The sequence below is a fragment of the Peromyscus maniculatus genome, chromosome 15 (genome assembly GCF_049852395.1).
Source record: "Peromyscus maniculatus bairdii isolate BWxNUB_F1_BW_parent chromosome 15, HU_Pman_BW_mat_3.1, whole genome shotgun sequence".
NCBI classification, from domain to species: domain Eukaryota; kingdom Metazoa; phylum Chordata; class Mammalia; order Rodentia; family Cricetidae; genus Peromyscus; species Peromyscus maniculatus.
In genome coordinates, this window is record NC_134866.1 from 12,235,879 (window position 1) to 12,254,616 (window position 18,738).

An 18,738-nucleotide genomic window follows, 5' to 3' on the forward strand; every position below is an offset into this window, starting at 1 on the left:
TCTGCTCAAGACTGTATGGTTAAACACCTTCACTCGGACCATCCCAAATGCTCTGAAATCCTTGTTTTCAAAGGTTGTTTGCGTAGCTCAGAAGTTTCCGATTTCAGAGTTTCTCACTAACAGTGTTTCTCCTGTAATAGTGAGCGGTAGCTGCTGTTCTCACCCCATCCTCTCTGCAGTACCCCCCACCCCCCATCACCCTTTATTCTCTGCATCAGAATGTCGCAGGCTGTAGAACGCCTCTCACGAGCTTCACCATCAGGGCGCTGTGGAGGGGCTCCCAGTTCTTGGTAGCCCAGCCAGCTGTGCACCTCTGCAGCTGGCTGAGCCTTCCACGGTGGTTCGAAGAGGGACAGCTGGCTTCCAGCCTAGTCTCTCCATTGGCAGTGTCCCATCTTGGCGGAGGTGGCGGTGGGTGTCCTTGTGTTTCTTGTCAGGGAAAGAGTACTTCAAGGAGGCCCTCCACACCGGCGCCCTGCCGTTCACTTTCTTTGTCCGGGACTGCTAAGCTTACTGGTGCCCCGCTGCAAAGATGGCGAAAGACTAGCCCAGCCTTTTGGCCTTCTGCAGCCCCAGGGAGGCCGCACCAGCCAGGGCCGAGTGGGGATGGCTGTGGGGCCGGCGGTTTGCCACCATTACTGAGGGCTGTGGATCCTGACCTCACATTGGCTTCACGGGCTGAGGTGCTGTTTTGACAGAATCTTGTTTAAGAGAGGGTTTGCCCATCCAGTGCCTCCCACCTCAGCTCAGGCACACCTGTCTGCATAGACCCTGGGAAGGCAGCAAGAAGTGAGGGATTGCTTTGTGACTCTGACGTTATTGCAGGGAGTGTGCCATCGATGAAACAACTTTGCAAAGGTCTCTGACGTACTGTGCAGGGACCTTTCGCTGTGAAGACTGTCGGGGCAGAGGTGGGTGGTGACTTATTTAAAAGGAAGGTGCAATGTTGGTGTAGCTTTCTCTCTTTTGAAGGGAGAAGACTGCTTTAGTAAGGATTTGCATGCTGGTTCTGAGGAGGACAAAGTTTCTTTTCTTCTCAAAGCAGTCTCTGTGTATGAGAGAAGTTGTCAATAAAACTAAGCAGAGGCCCTGGCTTGCCCAGGGTTTCAGCAAGGCAGTCTTGTGTTGCACAAGATAGTAATTAGCAATGATCTCAACCCTAGAAACCTTTAAAGTGTGAAGCAAGGAAAGAAGCTAGTGGAAGATAAACAGGAAAAAAATCCTAATGGCATCACATGAAAGCGATGAGTGAGGCCTTCAGATTTCACTGTTGGGATGTCTTACTAACTGAGCACTTAACCGTTTGTATGACCAAGGGTAAACAAACCCACACATGGAACGTGGTTTAAAGTAGCAGGCTTCTTCTTCAGCATGAACTAGCATGCTCTCCATGACCCTGTGGCTACCTCTCTGCTCCTTAGGGTGCAGAGCAGATGCACTTGAACACCTGACATCACTGCTGAAGAAAGGCAGATGCATGTCTTACCTGCCTCATCTTGAGCCGTGCTGTGTGGCTGTAGCAACTCACTAAGCCAAGAGGTGATGGATTGCTGTTGGGGCTGGGAGGCCCGGAAACGTACGAGACGACAGGAACACTAGGAGCTGTACCAAGCTGCTTCTTGGAGGCCACTACCCCGCTCCCAAGTCATGACATGGAGACTTACCATTAGTTCTGAATGCTCGGCCTAGCTTAAGCTCATTTCTGGCTAGCTCTTTTAACTTTTAACCTGTTTTTGTTTATCTACCTTTTGCCTCTGGGCTTTTTACCTTTTCTTACTTTCTTGCTGTCTCTGTGTCTGGCTGGCTGATGGCTGCCTGGCTTCTCTTCCCGGGCCTGTCTCTTGTTCTCTCTTCCTCTCATCTTCCTCTTTCTCCTCTGGAGCCCAGATTTCTCCTCTTAAATGAGAGGATTTATTCTCTCGCCCACCAGCCTCACCCATCCCTCTTCTGCCTAGCTGTTGGCCGTTCGGGTTGTTATTAGACCAATCAGTTGCCTTAGGCAGGCAAGGCGAAACAAACACAACACATCTTTACATAACTAAACAAATGCAGCACAAACAAGTGTAATACATCCTTACATCGTTAGACAAATGCAGCGTAAACAAATGTAACACATCTTTGCACAGTTAAAATCATATTCCACAGCAAGGAGCAGGGCACCTGGCTTGCGGTCATGGGAGACAGTCTAGAGTCTGTATGGCGGGATTCAGAACTGTGAATAAACCCAGAAGATCAGTCGCTGCTCTGACTTACTTAAAAATAATCTAAAAGTATGCACGCTATGGGGACATCTCTTCACCCATGTTCTACTAATAAACATTTCAAACTCGCAGCAAAGTTGAAAGAGCCCGAGGTATTCTTGTTTGGGTGAAATGAATGACTGTAATTTATAAGCTGGAAGACTGTGTTACTGGAGGGAAATTCATGGGATCCTGTCTGGGCGTCACAGTGCCCCAGGTCTCTGCACTGGCTAGAGAGGAGGCACAGCGAGCTTAGGAAGGGCTGGAGAAGAACGGGCACTGCCTGTGTTCTGGACCTTGGTGAGTCCTGTGCCCAGACACCCGGCATGTGCAGGAGGAGCAGAGGGGACTTCTGCAAGTGTTGGCTTGTGTTCTTCCCCTTACCAAACAGCAGAAACAGCCACGGTGTTCTCACAGCGCCGGGAAAACTGCAGCGAATAAGGCTAAGTCGGGTAGGTGGGCTCTGCAGATGGGCTCTGCCTTCCCTTTGTGCTTAAGCTGTCTTATAGCACATCCAGAGAGGACCAGGAAAGTGGACACCGTGAGTTAGGTTTTCATCTCAATGCCCTCTTTGACTCCCATCCAGGATTTTCACGAGGAACTTAAATCTGATTAGGGGACACGGTGCTCACATGCGTGGCCCACTAACTGCCTTGCTGATGGAAGCCGGCTTCTCTGTGAGGGTTACGTGCCTCAATGAATGCTTAGCATCCCACCTTTGTCCCCATGAGCTCAGCAGTGACTCTGTAAGTCACCGAGAATGATGCTTCACAGATGTTATGTTTTCCAAAGATGTCATCACCGTTCTCTCATCTCGGGTCTCCACGGATGGTCAGGAGTCAGTGTCAATTTGTAGTAGACAGGAAGATGGGCCTCCAGTGTTAGTGACTTTATGGCAGATACCATCTAGGGGCCTGCCTTTACTTAGCTGGGTCATGTGGCATGTCCTCTGACCCTTTGTTTTAGGAAGATTTCATAGCAAGTATTTTTGGAATTATATTTTTAAACAACAAATTAAAATGACTTGATTTTTACTATATTTTAAAATCTCTTGAGTTTTAGTGTTAAGAATAGAGCTCATGTCCCTTGGCTAGCTTGTCACCACATGTGGCTTTTGAAGCCACTCAAGGTTAAATAAAATTAAGTAATAGAATCATAATGAAAATAAGCATGAATTAAAGGAAGATTGAATTGTTCCCTGTGGCCGGAGTTGCCAGGCACATGTGGCCGGCAACTGTGCGGCTAGACCACAGACAGCGTGTTTCCACGGCTGCGGCACTGTTAGTGCTGAGTCAGCACATGGAGATTGAGCTAGAACAGGATTGCCTTGTCTCATCTACGGCTGCATGGCTTTCTGTGCGTTAACAGTCAAAGATAAATTAACCACAAGTGGTTTTGTAGTTGGGGATGTTTGCACAGCTCTTAACAAAATGAAATTAGGCTAAAGATCATTTCGTCCTTCAGTCAGCCTGGTGGAAGCCTCAGTGGGGCCAGAGACGTAACGGTCCAGACAGTTGGCACAGCAGCGTTTGCCCACGCTCCTAAGCCTGGGCCTGGCATGGAGGTCGGTGACTCGAGTCGGTCCTCATCAGAATAGCTGCTCTGCACTTACATTAATATTCATATAAAACTACACTTTCCACTGATGTATAAAAGGCAACAGTCACTTAAAATGACGTGTGTTTTTATTAGGCTCGGGTAAAGCACGTGCCACGTAAGAATGAGGACCTGAGTTCAATCCCCAGCGTCCGTACAAAGCTGGAGGCATTGGTGCATATCTGTAATCCCACAACTGCTGTGGTGAGAGCAGAGGGGCGGGGCGGGGTCCGCAGCAGCCCGCAGGCCAGCCAGCCCGATGGATGCGAGTGTGAACAACAGGAGCCCCAGAGGTGCAGATGGGGGGTCCTCAGCAGCCCGCAGGCTAGCCAGCCCGATGGATGCGAGTGTGAACAACAGGAGCCCCAGAGGTGCAGATGGGGGGTCCTCAGCAGCCCGAGCCGGCTAGCCAGCCCGATGGATGCGAGTGTGAACAACAGGAGCCCCGGAGAGCAAGGACCAGGGTCTGCACTGTGGTGTAAGATGAAGTGCTAAACCGTCTTATTCATAAAAACCCAGAGCCAGATACTGGGGTAAAAACTGAGAGATCAGGGAAGCAGAAAGAAGTCAGTCATGTTCTTACTGCTAGAAATCCTCAGCCCGAGAGAGGGCTACTTCCTGTGTACTCCTGTCTATATCTTTACTGTCTCGCCATCTCACTTCCTCTCTCTGCCCAGCTACATCACTTCCTCTTTCTGCCCAGCTCTGTCACTTCCTGTCTGTCTGTACAGACCTCCAGACCTCTATGGTTAACTAGCACTGAGAATTAAAGGCGTGTGCCACCATACCTGGCTCTGTTCCCAATGTGACCTTAAACTCACAGACATCCGGATGAATCTCTGCATTCCAAATGCTAGGATTAAAGGAGTGTGCTACCATTGCCTGACTTCTATGTTTAATATGGTGGCTGGCTTTATCCTCGGATCTCCATGTAAGCTTCATTTATTAGAGCACAAATAAAATATCATAACACTGTGGCACTTGCAGTCACACACAAACACACACCTGAATGAACAGACACACCTGAAATACACACACACTTGAACACACACACACACACACACACACACACACATGCACACACACACCCCTGAACACATACACACATCTGAACACACACACACACACACACACACACACACACACACACACACACAAATGTATAAAACAAAGGACAATGATTTATACACGATTGTCCTCTTATGGAATATACATTTGGGTGATTTAGGTATAGGTCTGAGTTAAATAATTGAAAAGAATAGACTACCACTTAAGTATCACTTTGGAAGCAGACAAAGAATATGCAATATTCCCATATTAACTTTATTTTATTTTTTAAGTAAACATTTTTTACAAATGCTTTTCTTCAGAGTCAAGACTTAATTCTTGGTTTATGGTATTAACAATATTCTCATGGAGTGGGAAGGATTTAGGGTAAAAGCTATGTCTGGAAACAGTAGCATATTAAGAAATAGGTTGGTGCTATGTAGAGTGATCACTGGCATGTTTGTTTCATGTCAAACTTGCTAAACTGTTTTCTCCAGGTTTCTGTATTGGTGCCTCTGAGCTAGATTCATGGTCCATGCATGGAAGCGCTCACATGCCCTGTGATTTCCATGGCCAGAGGAGAGAAAAGTGTTCTATTATTATAGAATTCAGTTATTATCTAGAAACGAAAGCAAAGTGAGATGAGACAGAGAGAGGAACTCTGAGGTTTGTGCTTGAGTATGTTTGTTTTATTGTCAACCCTTGGCTTTTCTCAGGAGGAGAAATCCCTCTGAGTAATAGCCAGATAGTTCACAGTCTAGGACATTTCAGTCCCTCTCTGTCTCCTCCACTGCCTGTGCTAGGCAGAGTCGTCAGGAGGTGGGGAAGGGGATATTGAGGGAGGGGTGGTTTGGAAAGAATTGCCTGGAGGACCCTAGCTCCAAGGTACACGCTTAGAGTAAATTAGTCTGCTAAGGAATTATTCAAGGCCTCATTCTGAAGCTGTCAGTCATTTCTCCCTCACTCATTACACTCAACTTTGCAGAGTATCTGAGGTAGTTGAGGTAACTCCTTTTCATCTTCTGTTCAGGATTACTGAAAAAGAGACATCTTGGGTTGGTTCAAGTAAGAGAGCTCTCAGCAGCTAAGAACATTAGCTGCTCTTCCAGAGGCCCAGGGTTCAATTTCCAGCACCCACATGATAGCTCATAACTGTCAATAACTCCAGTTCCAGAGGATCTGGCACCTACAATAGCAATTAGCGAGGCAATTCCACATAATTTATCTGGTAATTAAAAGAGGTTTATTTCAGGGGCAACTTACAGCCACTAAGGGTCAGCTACAGGATCTGAGAGAGATGAGGTGCAGCTCAGCATAGTCCTCTGGAGAACTCTGACTTGATCTGCAATCCAGCCTACAGGTCCACAAAGAGCCAAGAGAGCAAGCACGTACGCATCTCCGGTCTTAAGGGGTCTCGTATAGGCCATGCCCCAGGGGCAGGTCATAAGCAGTTACTCGCTGCCACACTAGGGGCAGTGTTTCAAGGTCAAAGCTGGAACAGCTACCCACTACATCTCCCCCTTTTGTCTAAATAAGAAAATTCTAACCTAACACAAAACTATATACAATAGGAATGATTATCAAATATTGTCCAGGAGGAATAAGGGAAAATGACCTAGACAAGATAGAACTACAACCAAAGCACATAAAAGGGGAAAAAAGACATCTTAAAAACAAGTTTTCTTCAGTGTTACAAGCTCTGCTTTCCCTGTGCTGGAGGTCCTGGTCTGGCCTATGCATCCCGCTAATGAGTGTGGCCTCTACCTGAGTACATAGAAACCGAAACATGGCATCAGGTTATGCATAAAGAAAGAACTTTTTTAAATTATTATGTAGTCATCCAGCAGGCTGCAGGGAGGCTTCTGCAGAGGAGGGGCCAGGGAGAGCCTGCTGTGGATTGGATGGGAGCTTTGAGGTTCCTCTGCCAGGAGTGGGTGTCCTTGTGCCTCTTCACTGGTGTCATGTTTCTTCCCTGAAGGAGTTCTGTCTTGTGGGGAAGATTTTGACCCAGTGCCATGAGAAGGCCGTTGCTCGAGTTGAGCTGGCTTCCTCTGCATGTCCGTTCTTGAAAAGCCCATTGCAAACTATCTTTGAGTCGGTCTTAGAAGTTTTTCTTGAAAAACAACTTAAGTATTTTGTTATTTCAGGAATCTGCTGGGTGGATGCAGTCCTGTACTGATTTTAGTTGTTTCAGAAACTGGAGATGAATGAATGCATAGAGATTTGATGCGTGGCCTCTGGCCCTGCTCCCCATTAAACGGTGAACTAGGGTAGCATCTAATTAAGGCAGTGTGCCACGAGAAGCGTCTTACCTCTTCTTAGGAATACACTGCAAGTCTACGTTTGGGGTGCTTGGCAGTGGCTATTCTCTATGAGCTAATTAATTGCTGGTTTGGACCTGATGACTTATAAATAAAGGTCAGCCAATCCATATTGGAAGAGGGTTCACAATAACTTATTAATTGGTACTAAGTGCAAACAGAGGGAGAGAGTGAAACAGCGCTGAAGATTACTCAGCAGCATCCGGCCTGCCTGTCCTGATTGACATTTATAGAGCACGCTACCCAAGAAACACTTAAAATGCACGGGGGTGGTTGTGCGTGTCTGTATGTGTGGGAGGAGAGGTCTGGAGTAATCTTACTATGACTCCCATTGCCTTGAGAGCATTAGGAGACTGCATGGAAGTGGTGATGGCGATCAATAGTCAGTGGTTCTCACGTTGGTTGAGGGATGCTTGAAGACACCAGAAACCACAGGCTGTCTGGTGTCACTGCCGGGTAACCTGACTTCAGACCCTGAGGTTTGCATGTACAGAGGATTCCATGAGCTGTCAGTACATGGGTGACTTGTCTCTCTGAAGCTCCTGTATACTGTGAATAACTTGAAGGTTGCTCTCCCTGTCCCGAGAGTTACACTGCTTTCCCTCTCCCAGACCCTACCCTCTGCCTTTCCTGCTGAGCATAGGCCTGTGAGGGACTGGCCTCAGAGAGGTTAAACCCATCCTCTGGGTTGCCATCTATTTGGCTTAATTGAATTAGCCTCTTTAATTGGGCCTTCTGTGCTTTCTTTTGACACTTAACTGTGAAGGATTCTGATAGCATCTCCCTCCCTAGGAAATTTCGCAGTGATTTATCACTATTGATGAGTGCTGGAGGTGGATGGTGGTGGTGGGAGGAGGGGGAGAGAGGGGGGAGGGAGTGGGGTGGCCTTGGAACAGCAGTCAGCATTCCAAGCTGAGCACTCCAGGCTACCTCACCAATCTCCTTCTCCTGATGTTTCTCCTGAAAGCCTGGAGAGTAGGCAGGCTGCCTTCCCAGCCTGAGCTGAATAGTTCAAGAGCCTTGGTCTTTCCTGTAAGTATGCAGGAGGAAAAGTAAAGCTGCAGACAGATAACCCCCCACCCCCATGAAGCCCACCTGCTGCTCAGCCCTCTTGGGCCTGAGAGGGGAGTGGGGAAGAGTGGACATGATGTTCACCTATGCTGGGCTACAGGGGAGGTAGGAGACAGGATTTCATCGTGGACTGGGAAAGCCAGTCAGGAGAGAACAGACAGACAAGGCCAGACAGTGTTGCTCTGGGGCCATGAGCAGCACACATCAGGGGTCCCATTAACTGCAGCTGCTTGCACCAGCAGCCCCTCCCCCAGCCTCTGGGGGTGGAGCCCAAGACCCACATCCCAGTGGAGAATCAGAACAGCCATTTTGCAGTGATCTCCAACTATGGTATTATTTGCTTACATTCTCCCTCAGCTATACCACCTATCAAAACCGTGTTGTAGAATGTCTCCCTTTCAACCTAAATGATTAGTGATTGATAGAAATAATCTTTTTCTTTTAACCTCCAAGTATATGAGCAATGTGGACTCGTGGTGTAAGGCCTGTGGTGAGGTCGACCTTCCCTCCGAGCTGCAGGACCTGGAAGACGCCATTCATCATCACCAGGGGATCTACGAGCACATCACCCTCGCTTATTCTGAGGTAAGGGTGTGTTTTACTCAGAGTGCAAGGCATCGATGGTTTTCAATGATAGCTCTCAAGCTGCAAAGGGAAGTTCTGGGCAGCTCAGGAAAAGCTGTGTTCTGTTAAACTGTTTATTCACCCAGCATTTGGATTTCTGTTAGGTAGGGTGAAGGCGGAGAGGAAAGCCTGTGGTGGCCAGAAGGCAGTTTTTGCATGGCTTGAGACTTTTGGAAATGGGGTGCCTATATTTTTGTCTGTTAAATAATCAAAATGCCAGCCTTCTTTCTACATGTGTTTGGGAAACCTGCATTTGTATGCTATATAGTCCAGTCAAATTCAATTAAATCTTCACGAATGAAGCTTGTTCATGAAGGGAACCATGCTTCATTCGCATGCTCTGGATTGTGAAACATTCACTGTTTGCCAAGTGTCGAGCTTGCTGTCTTAGACATCCAGGCGTGCTGGTTACTTCTGTACAGGTGTGACCACAGTACCCAACAGAAGCAACCTAAGGGGAAAGATCTATTTTGACTCATGAGTTTAGGGCTCAGGACTCCTCACAAGAAACAGGGAGACAGAGGCCGGAACCAGGACCAAGTTAACCTTCAGACACCTAGTCCTGGTGACCTACTTCTACTTGCCAAGCCCACCTCTGGATTCCAGAGCATCCAAATGGTACAGTTGCTGGGGAACATTGAAGACATGAGACCATGGAGGACCAGGCACGAAATGTGACATTTTCCTTGTGAGTTTTAAGGTCCTACATTATGTGCTTGTTGTGTCCCTGTCTCACTTTCTGCTGCCAACTTTTTTTTTTTTTTTTGAGACAGGGTTTCTCTGTCTGCCCTGGCTGTCCTGGAACTCACCTGCCTCTGCCTCCCGAGTGCTGGGATTAAAGGCGTGCCCCGCCATGCCCCGCCCTCTGCTGTGACTTGTGTACCATGCTTTGTGGTACAGATTTTAGACAGATTTGCGCTCACGGTTCTGAGGTGTGCACTGTCACTGCCCCTGCAGTACAGGTGAGAAAGCCCCTGAGACACCGAGGTGACATGACTTGTTGCCAGGTCAGCTGGTAGAGTGGGATAGTGGCATGTTCCCATCTAACAGGCTCGGTCACCTCTCTATCATGTCACCGGCCGCGCGGTGAGGACCCAGCCGCAGAGGGGTTGCAGAGTGTCGTCCTCGCCCGTGTCTTGTTGACCTGGCCGTGAAGACAGGTGGTGTCTTAGGGTTACTGTTGCTGTGATGAAACACCACGACCGGCCGAAAGCAGCTTGGGGAGGAAAGGGTCTATTGGGCTTCCACTCCTGTATTCATCACTGTTCACTGAAGGAAGTCAGAGCAGGAACTCAGAGCAGGAAGCTGAGGACAGGAGTTGATGTCCAGGGCAGGTTAAACGGACGTGCAGACACCACTGTTCTCGGTTCAGGTGCGGTCCAGTCTGCTTTCTGACACACTTACCCTTGTGCCTAACAAGGGTGTCTTTTTTTTTTTTTTGAGTACTATTTTCTGTTTTCTCTGGAACGCTGATTCTGTATTTCTTAGTTGAGCATGCACAGCTAGTCAGTTGTTCAGTGGATTAGGAGCTGCTTACACGAGTGCTAGTCTATTACATTCCAACTGAAAACTGGAAGAAGTTTTCATCTTTAAGTCACACTGACTCATGAGGATTATGTGACTGCTGAAAGTCATCAGGTTCCTTCCCTCGTGTGCCGTTTCTGCGCAGCAGTTAGTTCTGACGTGTAGTGAAGGAAGTGAATGGTTCTAACACACGCGCGCGAGGGAGCCTTCCGTCACCTACTCTGACAGGAGTCTTTCTCCCACACTGCTCTCTGATGACCGTGGTGGACCTGCACCAGGCACCTGTACACCCTGCCCTCCCCAGACTGAAAAGGCATCAAGCAGCTTTTTTTTCTCAGCACAGCTGGTGAAGCTCTGCTTATGGGACCAGCTGAGAAAATGCATGGCGTACACCAGACTCACTTGGACCTGACTGATGTCGGCACTCTTAGCTACATACAGAATCTCTAATTATTTTCCACATCCTGTAAAATGGGCATCTTGACTCGGAACATACGTTACCTATGGTGTAGTTTTGTTGCAATGTAAATTGGCACTAATAATTCAAAATAATTTGACGGGAAGAAAGAGCCTCCCAAGCTGAGGTCTTAAACTGTATTTTTAGCCTAAGAACATGTTAACAACAGAACTATAAACTCAAGAAGACAGCAGTTTGAACTCAACTGAAAAGATTTTCAGAAAACATGACAATTCTTTTGCCTGTAAATTATAAAATCGTTTACGACCAATTGAAAAGCAGTAGAATGGCACCTCACTTCCACATTCCTGGACCCAGACCTGCCCGTGTTTAGCATGTAACACAGTTCTGCTCTCCCTACACTGCCCCTCTCTTAGTACAGACTTCCTTTCCATAGACCCATTCAGAGTCTCCTACTTTTCTGGTCCTAGACACTGTCAAATATCACATTATATGTCTTGGCCATCTCTTTTCCTGCCTTTTATGTCTTGGATGGTCTTTAAAAGTACAAAATTTTCATTCTTAGCCAGACTCTATTCCTAGGCCCAGGCAATCCCCCACTTCCCTCCACTTAGGGCATGCCCTCCTGGTGGGTTTCCATGGTGATGTCACTTTCAGGAGCCCACACAGTTGCCCTGTGACACCATAGGGTGATGGTGATGCAGCATGCCAGTCTCTGTCCTTATTATACTTTGTCCCACATCCCAGCATCCACAGAGGACTGCTGCCACATTCGTGTGGTTCAGTTCTTCTGTGCTTGTGGGTGGTTTTTCCGTCTTGAGAAAGAGGCACTCTCCCTCTTTCTCCTATTGAAGCTGTACTCAATGGGTTATACCTGTTTCTCTGTTTTGATGCCTCCACTGTCCAGATTTGACCTCTGGCCATTAGCTATGGCCTTTTCCTTTGAGCACTAGCGTCACAAGATGCTCCAAGATCTTCTTGTACCATCCCTGCTTGCTCCTGGGGTCAGCCGTCTCAACTAGCAAAGTAGACCCTTGTATTGTTATGTACTATTTAGAAAGTAAGACCAGAATGCTTGTTTGCTTGTGAGGTATCAGTGCTTCTATGCTCTGTAAGCACAGTTAAGAGTATAACACACATGTATGTGGAGGTGCATGTATCTGTCTGCACACCACTCTCCCACCATTCACATACACACATACAAACATACACACCCTATGAATTCATCTACTCATACCTTTATTCATCCATCCATCCATCCATCCATCCCCCGACCCACCCATCCATCCACCCACCCACCTACCCACCCACCCATCTACCCATGCATCCATGCATCCATCCATCCATCCATCCATCCATTCATCCACCCACCCATCCACCCACCCATCACCCACCCCTCCATATGCACACTTGCACATATAAAATTCTCCCTGTGTCTGTTTCTACCTGTATTTTACAAATACACATGCTGACCTGTTTCTCCACTCCAGTTCCACTGGGGGCCTTGGCACCCTTTCTCCTCAGTGCTCATAAATCCCTTACTAGGCAGCAAGAAACCTACTTTCCGTGTTTTGTTTGTCAACCGATGTGTTCACTTTGTGTCCCTGCTGTCTCCCAAATGGGTAGTGTGACAGCTCTGTTTCCTATTTCTCTGCTGCCCACTCTTTAGGAAGCTGAGGGCTCCCACCCTTCACTACCTCTGCTCTGCATTTTCTCCCTAACAGAAAATGAGGAAGACTGGACTGCTCTGATTTTTAATGCTTATCCCCTCCCACCATCCCCAACCAGAGTTTTCAAACTTGCTTTAGAAAGCAAGGAGTAGCTTCTTGTGCTGCACCTCAAGGTGACAGACCTCCACTCTGGGGTTTCTTCTGTGGCAGAGGGACGGCCGTGCACGTGACTTAGAAGCCACTGATTGAGAAACAGTTCTTTGTCTTTTTTTGGTTGGTTGGTTTTGGTTTTGGTTTCTGAAACAAGGTTTCTCTGTGTAGCTTTGGTGCCTGTCCTGGATCTCTCTGTAGACTGGGCTGGCCTTGAACTCACAGAGGTCCGCCTGGCTCTGCCTCCCGAGTGCTGGGATTAAAGGCGTGCGCCACCACTGCCTGGCTCCTTTATCTTTTCTTAGGAGCCTTGGGTCTGCAGCTCCAGGGTCCTGTAGGCTGCACTGTCCATAAGCTGCTGCCTCTCACGGGTGCTTCCTTCTCGGCCTCACTGTTTCCTCTGCTGTCTCCACTTTACTTTTTCATTCAAGGACAACGTCTTCATTTGTCTCTCGATGTGGGAAACCTTCTGATGCTTTTTTCAAAGCTCAGGCACCTGCTTTGCTTTGTCTTATTCGGTCCATGCCTGTGCTACTGCTGTGTGCATCGTAGTCAGACAGAGAGATCAGTTAAGTCATGCCCACGGCAGACTTTTGAAAGAGTCAGAGGTGACGTCGGTGGCCCAGAGTCCCTGCAGATGGTACTTTCATTTCACAAAGCCGGTGTTTGAGGCTAGGTTGAGTGGTTTTGTGTATTTTGCCCCTTTTTTCTTAGGTCTCTGGCCTGTCATTTCCTAACACTTGTGGATGGACACCATCCCTCTGGGCCTCACTGACTCTTCTCAGAGTAGTGTCTGTTTGCTCTTTGGTTCACCGTTGGTCTTGCAGCCTTGAGCAGTGAAGTCCACATGTGTCTCTTTGGGCAAGTGAAGCATCTTCCTTTAGGGCTCTCAGTTCAGAATCTGACTTGCTGAGAAATGCAGAGAACCAAGTGTTAGAGCTAGATTAGGCCAGCCCCAGGAGGTCCCTGGGGGGTGGTTTTAGGGCAGCTCACAGGGATCCACATAATAGAGTGTGCTGTCTCAGTCATTGGGAGCTGCCCAGGAAGCATACTAGCAGAGATTTTATACAAATTTCCCCTGAATGTTAGGAACAAACACACCTTTGATATAGTAAGCTTGAATTTGTCTGTAGTTACAGTTTGCTTTTGTCAGTTCTTGCATTTTCCCAGCTCATGTAGGTATTCAAACATATTTGTTCATGCATATATTAATAGAATGTTAATCTTTATAAAATGCGATTTGATTGCCTATCAAGTCCCATAGCCCCATGTTCCGATCGTGGGAACTCTTGCCCTCTGATAAGGAAGTCTGACTTTCTTTTCGCAGCTGCTCTGCCTTGGGCAGCAGCGTGGCCTCTAGAAAGGCCCTGGGTGGCTCCTAGACGCAGCATAAGCATCACTTGCTTCTGTAGTTGAGGCTATTCAGACTCCACCACCCACTGAACAACACCAGCTTCATGTTACCTCTGAATATTTCAGATGTCTTGTTTTTGTTTGTCTGTGTGCTCTCCTGCATAGGTGACCACCTTCTGTCATTAATTTTTTTCTGGTTATTGTGTATCATTTAAAATCTTTCTGTACGGGACAGCTACAGTATTTATAAAAATTGTAATGCACTTTTCCATTTGTTACTATATTGCCCAAAATATGGAAATTTTGCTCAAAGTTATATAAATATACATCATGTATTGTTTAACGTGCTTAAATATCACTTTTTGAGTAGCAAATCTGTGGCAGCTAACTGGAGTAGAATTGTTCCTGTCAAGATCTGTGGAATCGACATGGGTAGACTTGCGTCAGGAACTCTGTGCTGTCCTTTCCAGTGGGGAGGGAGGGGCTCAGCCTCAGGGTTCTTGCTGAAGCTACAGCTGCTGAGATCAGATCACTGCTACATTGTACTAAGTGACAAGCTGGAGCTTAGGGATTCTTTCTAGGGCCAGTTCAGGGAGAAGTCAGTCAGTTGGAGCAACTGTTGAGTCCCCAGAGATGAAGCACCCGAGGGTATAGCGGAAGCAATGCTCCTGACTCACCCGAGATAAAGTGTGTAGGTGATTTCATCTTCTCTATAGAGTTTATATGCACAGAAGCAGTGTGTATGCTGTAGTCCGTTAGACACAATAGAAAGGTGATTGGTGAGCAAACATATTTCAGTTTATAAACATCCAAGTTTCTGCATCTACCCTAGAAGAGATTAGGCGTTCAGACTGGTCACACATATAAACCTGTTGTGAATGGCACTAGAGATGCCTTCCATTAGGGAAGTACATCCTGAGAAGGAATTGACAGGGGGATATGATTTTCTTGAGTTAGTTGTGTCTCACAATATGTTCTCAGAGTGTCTTCTGCTCTGAGAACGTGGCCATGGTGTTCCTGGAAAGATCAGTAGTGCTGCAAATGGACCAGAGAGGGGAAGGGGCAGTTTCTCACTGTGTGCCGATCCATTAGACAAGCGCCCAGCCTCCCGCCTAGCATAGGAAACCCAGGTCTTCCCCCGAGTCACTGCAGAGCAAGCACACAGACCGGTACACGGTGGCTTCCAGGGCAGCAGATCTCCCCTGGCTGGTGTTACCCGTTTTGTTTCAGCCGGCACTATCTCTGGTTAACACGGTTCTTTCTTACCCAGTCACTGTCATTGAAGTGGTGCTGTCAGCTTGTGTCAGATGAGTTGCAGACTCACAAGCCTTTATAAGAACAGTCCACAGTTCCAGCAGAGGCCTTGATGCCGGCCGGGAAAACCACTGTGTTATGTTACATTTGGGGCGGGTCAGGGGAGCCGGTTCCAGAGCTTTCCGGTGCAGCACTGTGCTGTGCAGGCCCTGGGTGAGCTGTCTCTTCCAGGTCCGCTGCATCCCAAGTCAGCTGGCATCTAGGCTGTTGTCCGTTCGCTTAACAGAACTTCACGTGGTTTCATGTTTCGGAGTGTTGAGCAGGAAGGAAGGTCTTGAGGGTTCCTCGAGGCACCCTGTCTTACATACATACTCCACTATGTTTTCTCATCAGGTGACATTTTTTTTTCCTGCTGCCTTTGGCATAATTATTCATAATCTGAAGAATCCCAAATTGGAAAAACACACACTGCTTATTGTCCACATCCACTGCCCCTTTTCTTATTTCTGTGGATAGTCTAAATGCTTTCATTTAATTGCAGTTTGATAATTAACTGCCACGGTATAACTCCGTGGTAGTGTTCCAATCAGAATTACTTCTTTAAAGTTAATATACTAAGTAGAATGGCATCTTTAGTTTTGTTTTAATTTTGTAAAATGTAATTGCCCCTTGGGTCCATCAAAAAGTTTACTTTTTACCTGGTGTTAATCAATCACTGATTCTGACTGAGGTTTTAAGATCCAGCACCAGAACTGTGATGACCTGTTGTATTTGCTCATAATAACTCAAGAGAAAGTTCTTACTTTGAGCTTCAGTTCACAGTTACCCTACGAAGCAAGTGGGTTTGTTGCTTCCGGTTACACAGGCAGATTGAGAGCGCTGTCTCTGGCTTTATGCTATTGCAGGTTTATTTTAACTTGGTGTTCTATCATGTTTGGTTCTAGGATGTCATTGGATAATTGATGGATGGTTTTACATTTTATTCTGTTTACCTGTGGTTGCCTGTGGCTGTGTGTACACACACGTGCACCTGGTCACAGGGTCTGCCTGCAGTCTGGGCAGAGCGTACATGCTGAACAATCTCTCCCATGTGCTGCGAGCAGGTGAGCCAGGACGGGAAGTCTCTCCTTGACAAGCTCCAGCGTCCCCTGACTCCGGGCAGCTCTGATTCCCTCACAGCCTCCGCCAACTACTCCAAGGCTGTGCACCATGTCCTGGACGTCATCCACGAGGTGCTGCACCACCAGCGTCAACTGGAGAACATCTGGCAGCATCGGAAGGTGCGGCTCCACCAGAGGCTGCAGCTCTGTGTCTTCCAGCAGGACGTGCAGCAGGTGGGTGCCCGTGCCCTTTGCAGAGTGCTAGCCCTGGTTCTCATGGGGGGCGGGGGGGCAGCGCTCTGGCTCCTGACTGTGACCGGATGCTCTCGGCCACTCACTCTGCTGTGCTGACACTTGGAGTGAGCGTGGCCGTCCTCTCCACTCCCTCTCACTTTTGTTGACTTGTGATAATAATACTGATTCTGTTTTCAATGTGGCTGTTGTTCCTCTAAGGTAGGTGGTGCCACCGATGGTGTATGGCAGGTGCTTAGCGATGTGTCAGGTGGACTGTTATGGCTGTTCATTTCTAAATAATCAGCATCCTTTTGTGACTGTGGTGGTAGGAAATAGGGTAAGTTGGGGTCCTCAGCCTGTTCTGTCCGCAGCTGAAGAGGACTCAAGCAGGGGCAGCATGCAGAGTGCGACATAGCGAGGACAATAGTTAACGCGTGCCCCTGCCCTGAAACCAGTGGAAACTGGGGTGGCAGTGTGTGAGTCCTGCGGATGGAGGAGCCTGTGTGCAATCACTGCACAAGCATCCTGGAGGCGGCCTGCAGTCAACCCCTGCGGTCGTCCTGGGGTCAGACCTCCCTCCTTCTTTGACGTCAGTTAGTCCCCGTCTCTGTGCATGGTTCAGGCAGGTTCAGAGTTCCGCCTCTCAGGAGTCACCTGAGTTAAGGGGGTTGTCTGTTCTGACAGACAGACGATTCTCCCTGTGGACATCATTTGGTACAAGTCTGGTGAGTTCACAGTACTTGCCACAGTTCTGGGATTTATACTTTTCACCTACTGTACTGTTTCTGACTGTGTTTTTGAGGTCTCTGGAGATCGTGTAATAAAATACCTCAGCAGGGAGCATTCTGATTTTTTTTTTTTTGGTTTTTCGAGACAGGGTTTCTCTGTGTAGCTTTGCACCTTTCCTGGAACTCGCTTTGGAGACCAGGCTGGCCTCAAACTCACAGAGATCCGCCTGGCTCTGCCTCCCAAGTGCTGGGATTAAAGGCGTGCGCCACCACCGCCCGGCCTCTGATATTTTTACTACTTTTTTTTTTTTTTTTTTTAATCGGGGGAGAAGAGGGTTGAGCTCGCCTCCTTAGAGGCTGTATGAGGGAATAAGTACCACAGGGTGAAAATACAAATTCTCTTCCGTCTGAATTGTTCAAAAAGTCTTGAAGGTGGGACAGTTAATAGATTACATCTCATATCCCTTGGGTCTCCCTTGGTGACATAGTTGTGAGCCGATGCACTTTCTAACAGAGGCCCCTCTTCTCCCCAGAGAAAGCAGCAGCAGGGCGCTCTCTCCCTGGCTGTTTGAGACCCTTGTATGAGAGTAATGGCCGGAACTGTGTAGGCTAGGGGAAGGTACCAAGAAGGAAGCCCTTCAGAAGAGCTTCAGGGTCCAGCTATCTGGTCTGGCACCAAGTACATAAAATACCTGAATTTGAAAACAGCACATATCATGTGGGAAGTAGCAATAATTCTGAGCTCTCCTGTGTAAGCCAGCATTTACAGAATATTAGGTGGAATATCAGGAGGAGAAAGTGTTTCCCAATCACACACCAATACTCCTTTTAACATTCCACAAAAACGGATATTGCCACTAAGGGGGAATATCTTTTGCTGACTTGTACTGGTTTGGACCTGTTAATGAAAACAGGAAATCTCTATGTAGGTTTGACTTGAGACACCAAAGCTAAAAACCAGAAAGATTAATCAAAACAAACGTGTTGACAGCAGGATAGCTTCTCTGAACTCAAGAGATCGGTAACAAGTTTTTGTCGTGTTAAACAGGGTGGTAAGCTGAGACAAAATGAGCAAAACAAACCAGAACAGCATTTTAGAAAGATAGTAACTGAAGACAGATTTATACAGTTGAAAATAATCTATAAGAATATAATGAGCCAGTTAGCGATCCCATCAATTTTGTTCTGGGTAAGGGAAAAGCCTTAGTAACTGTTGTGCAGAGAAAGGAATACAGAACTTTCCAAATGTAGACACAGATGATTATGGTTTCCTGCCGGCAGCCCTCCTAGAAGAGAATCCTTACAAGAACATTGGCCAGACTGTTGCAGACACCCAGGGAATTGGGTCACAGGGGAATGGCTGGGGTGTGGCTTAGTGGTTAATTTCCCATCATTTCTGTACAGAAGC

The 18,738-nt window shown here is 47.5% G+C and overlaps 1 protein-coding gene and 1 long non-coding RNA gene across 6 annotated transcripts in view; both read left to right on the forward strand.

Annotated features, from left to right (window-relative positions):
- Trio (trio Rho guanine nucleotide exchange factor) overlaps positions 1-18,738 on the forward strand; it is a 317,034-nt gene that overhangs the window by 133,346 nt on the left and 164,950 nt on the right. For all 5 annotated transcript variants that reach the window (XM_076551700.1, XM_076551702.1, XM_076551703.1 and 2 more), the window contains exons 8-9: positions 8,729-8,860; positions 16,372-16,602. In XM_076551700.1, coding sequence (XP_076407815.1) covers positions 8,729-8,860; positions 16,372-16,602 — 363 coding nt within the window. The remainder of the gene's footprint in view (positions 1-8,728; positions 8,861-16,371; positions 16,603-18,738) is intronic.
- LOC143268629 (uncharacterized) lies at positions 3,937-4,985 on the forward strand. Its single transcript, XR_013044675.1, has 2 exons — positions 3,937-4,040; positions 4,128-4,985. It is a non-coding gene; the product is annotated as an uncharacterized LOC143268629 (long non-coding RNA).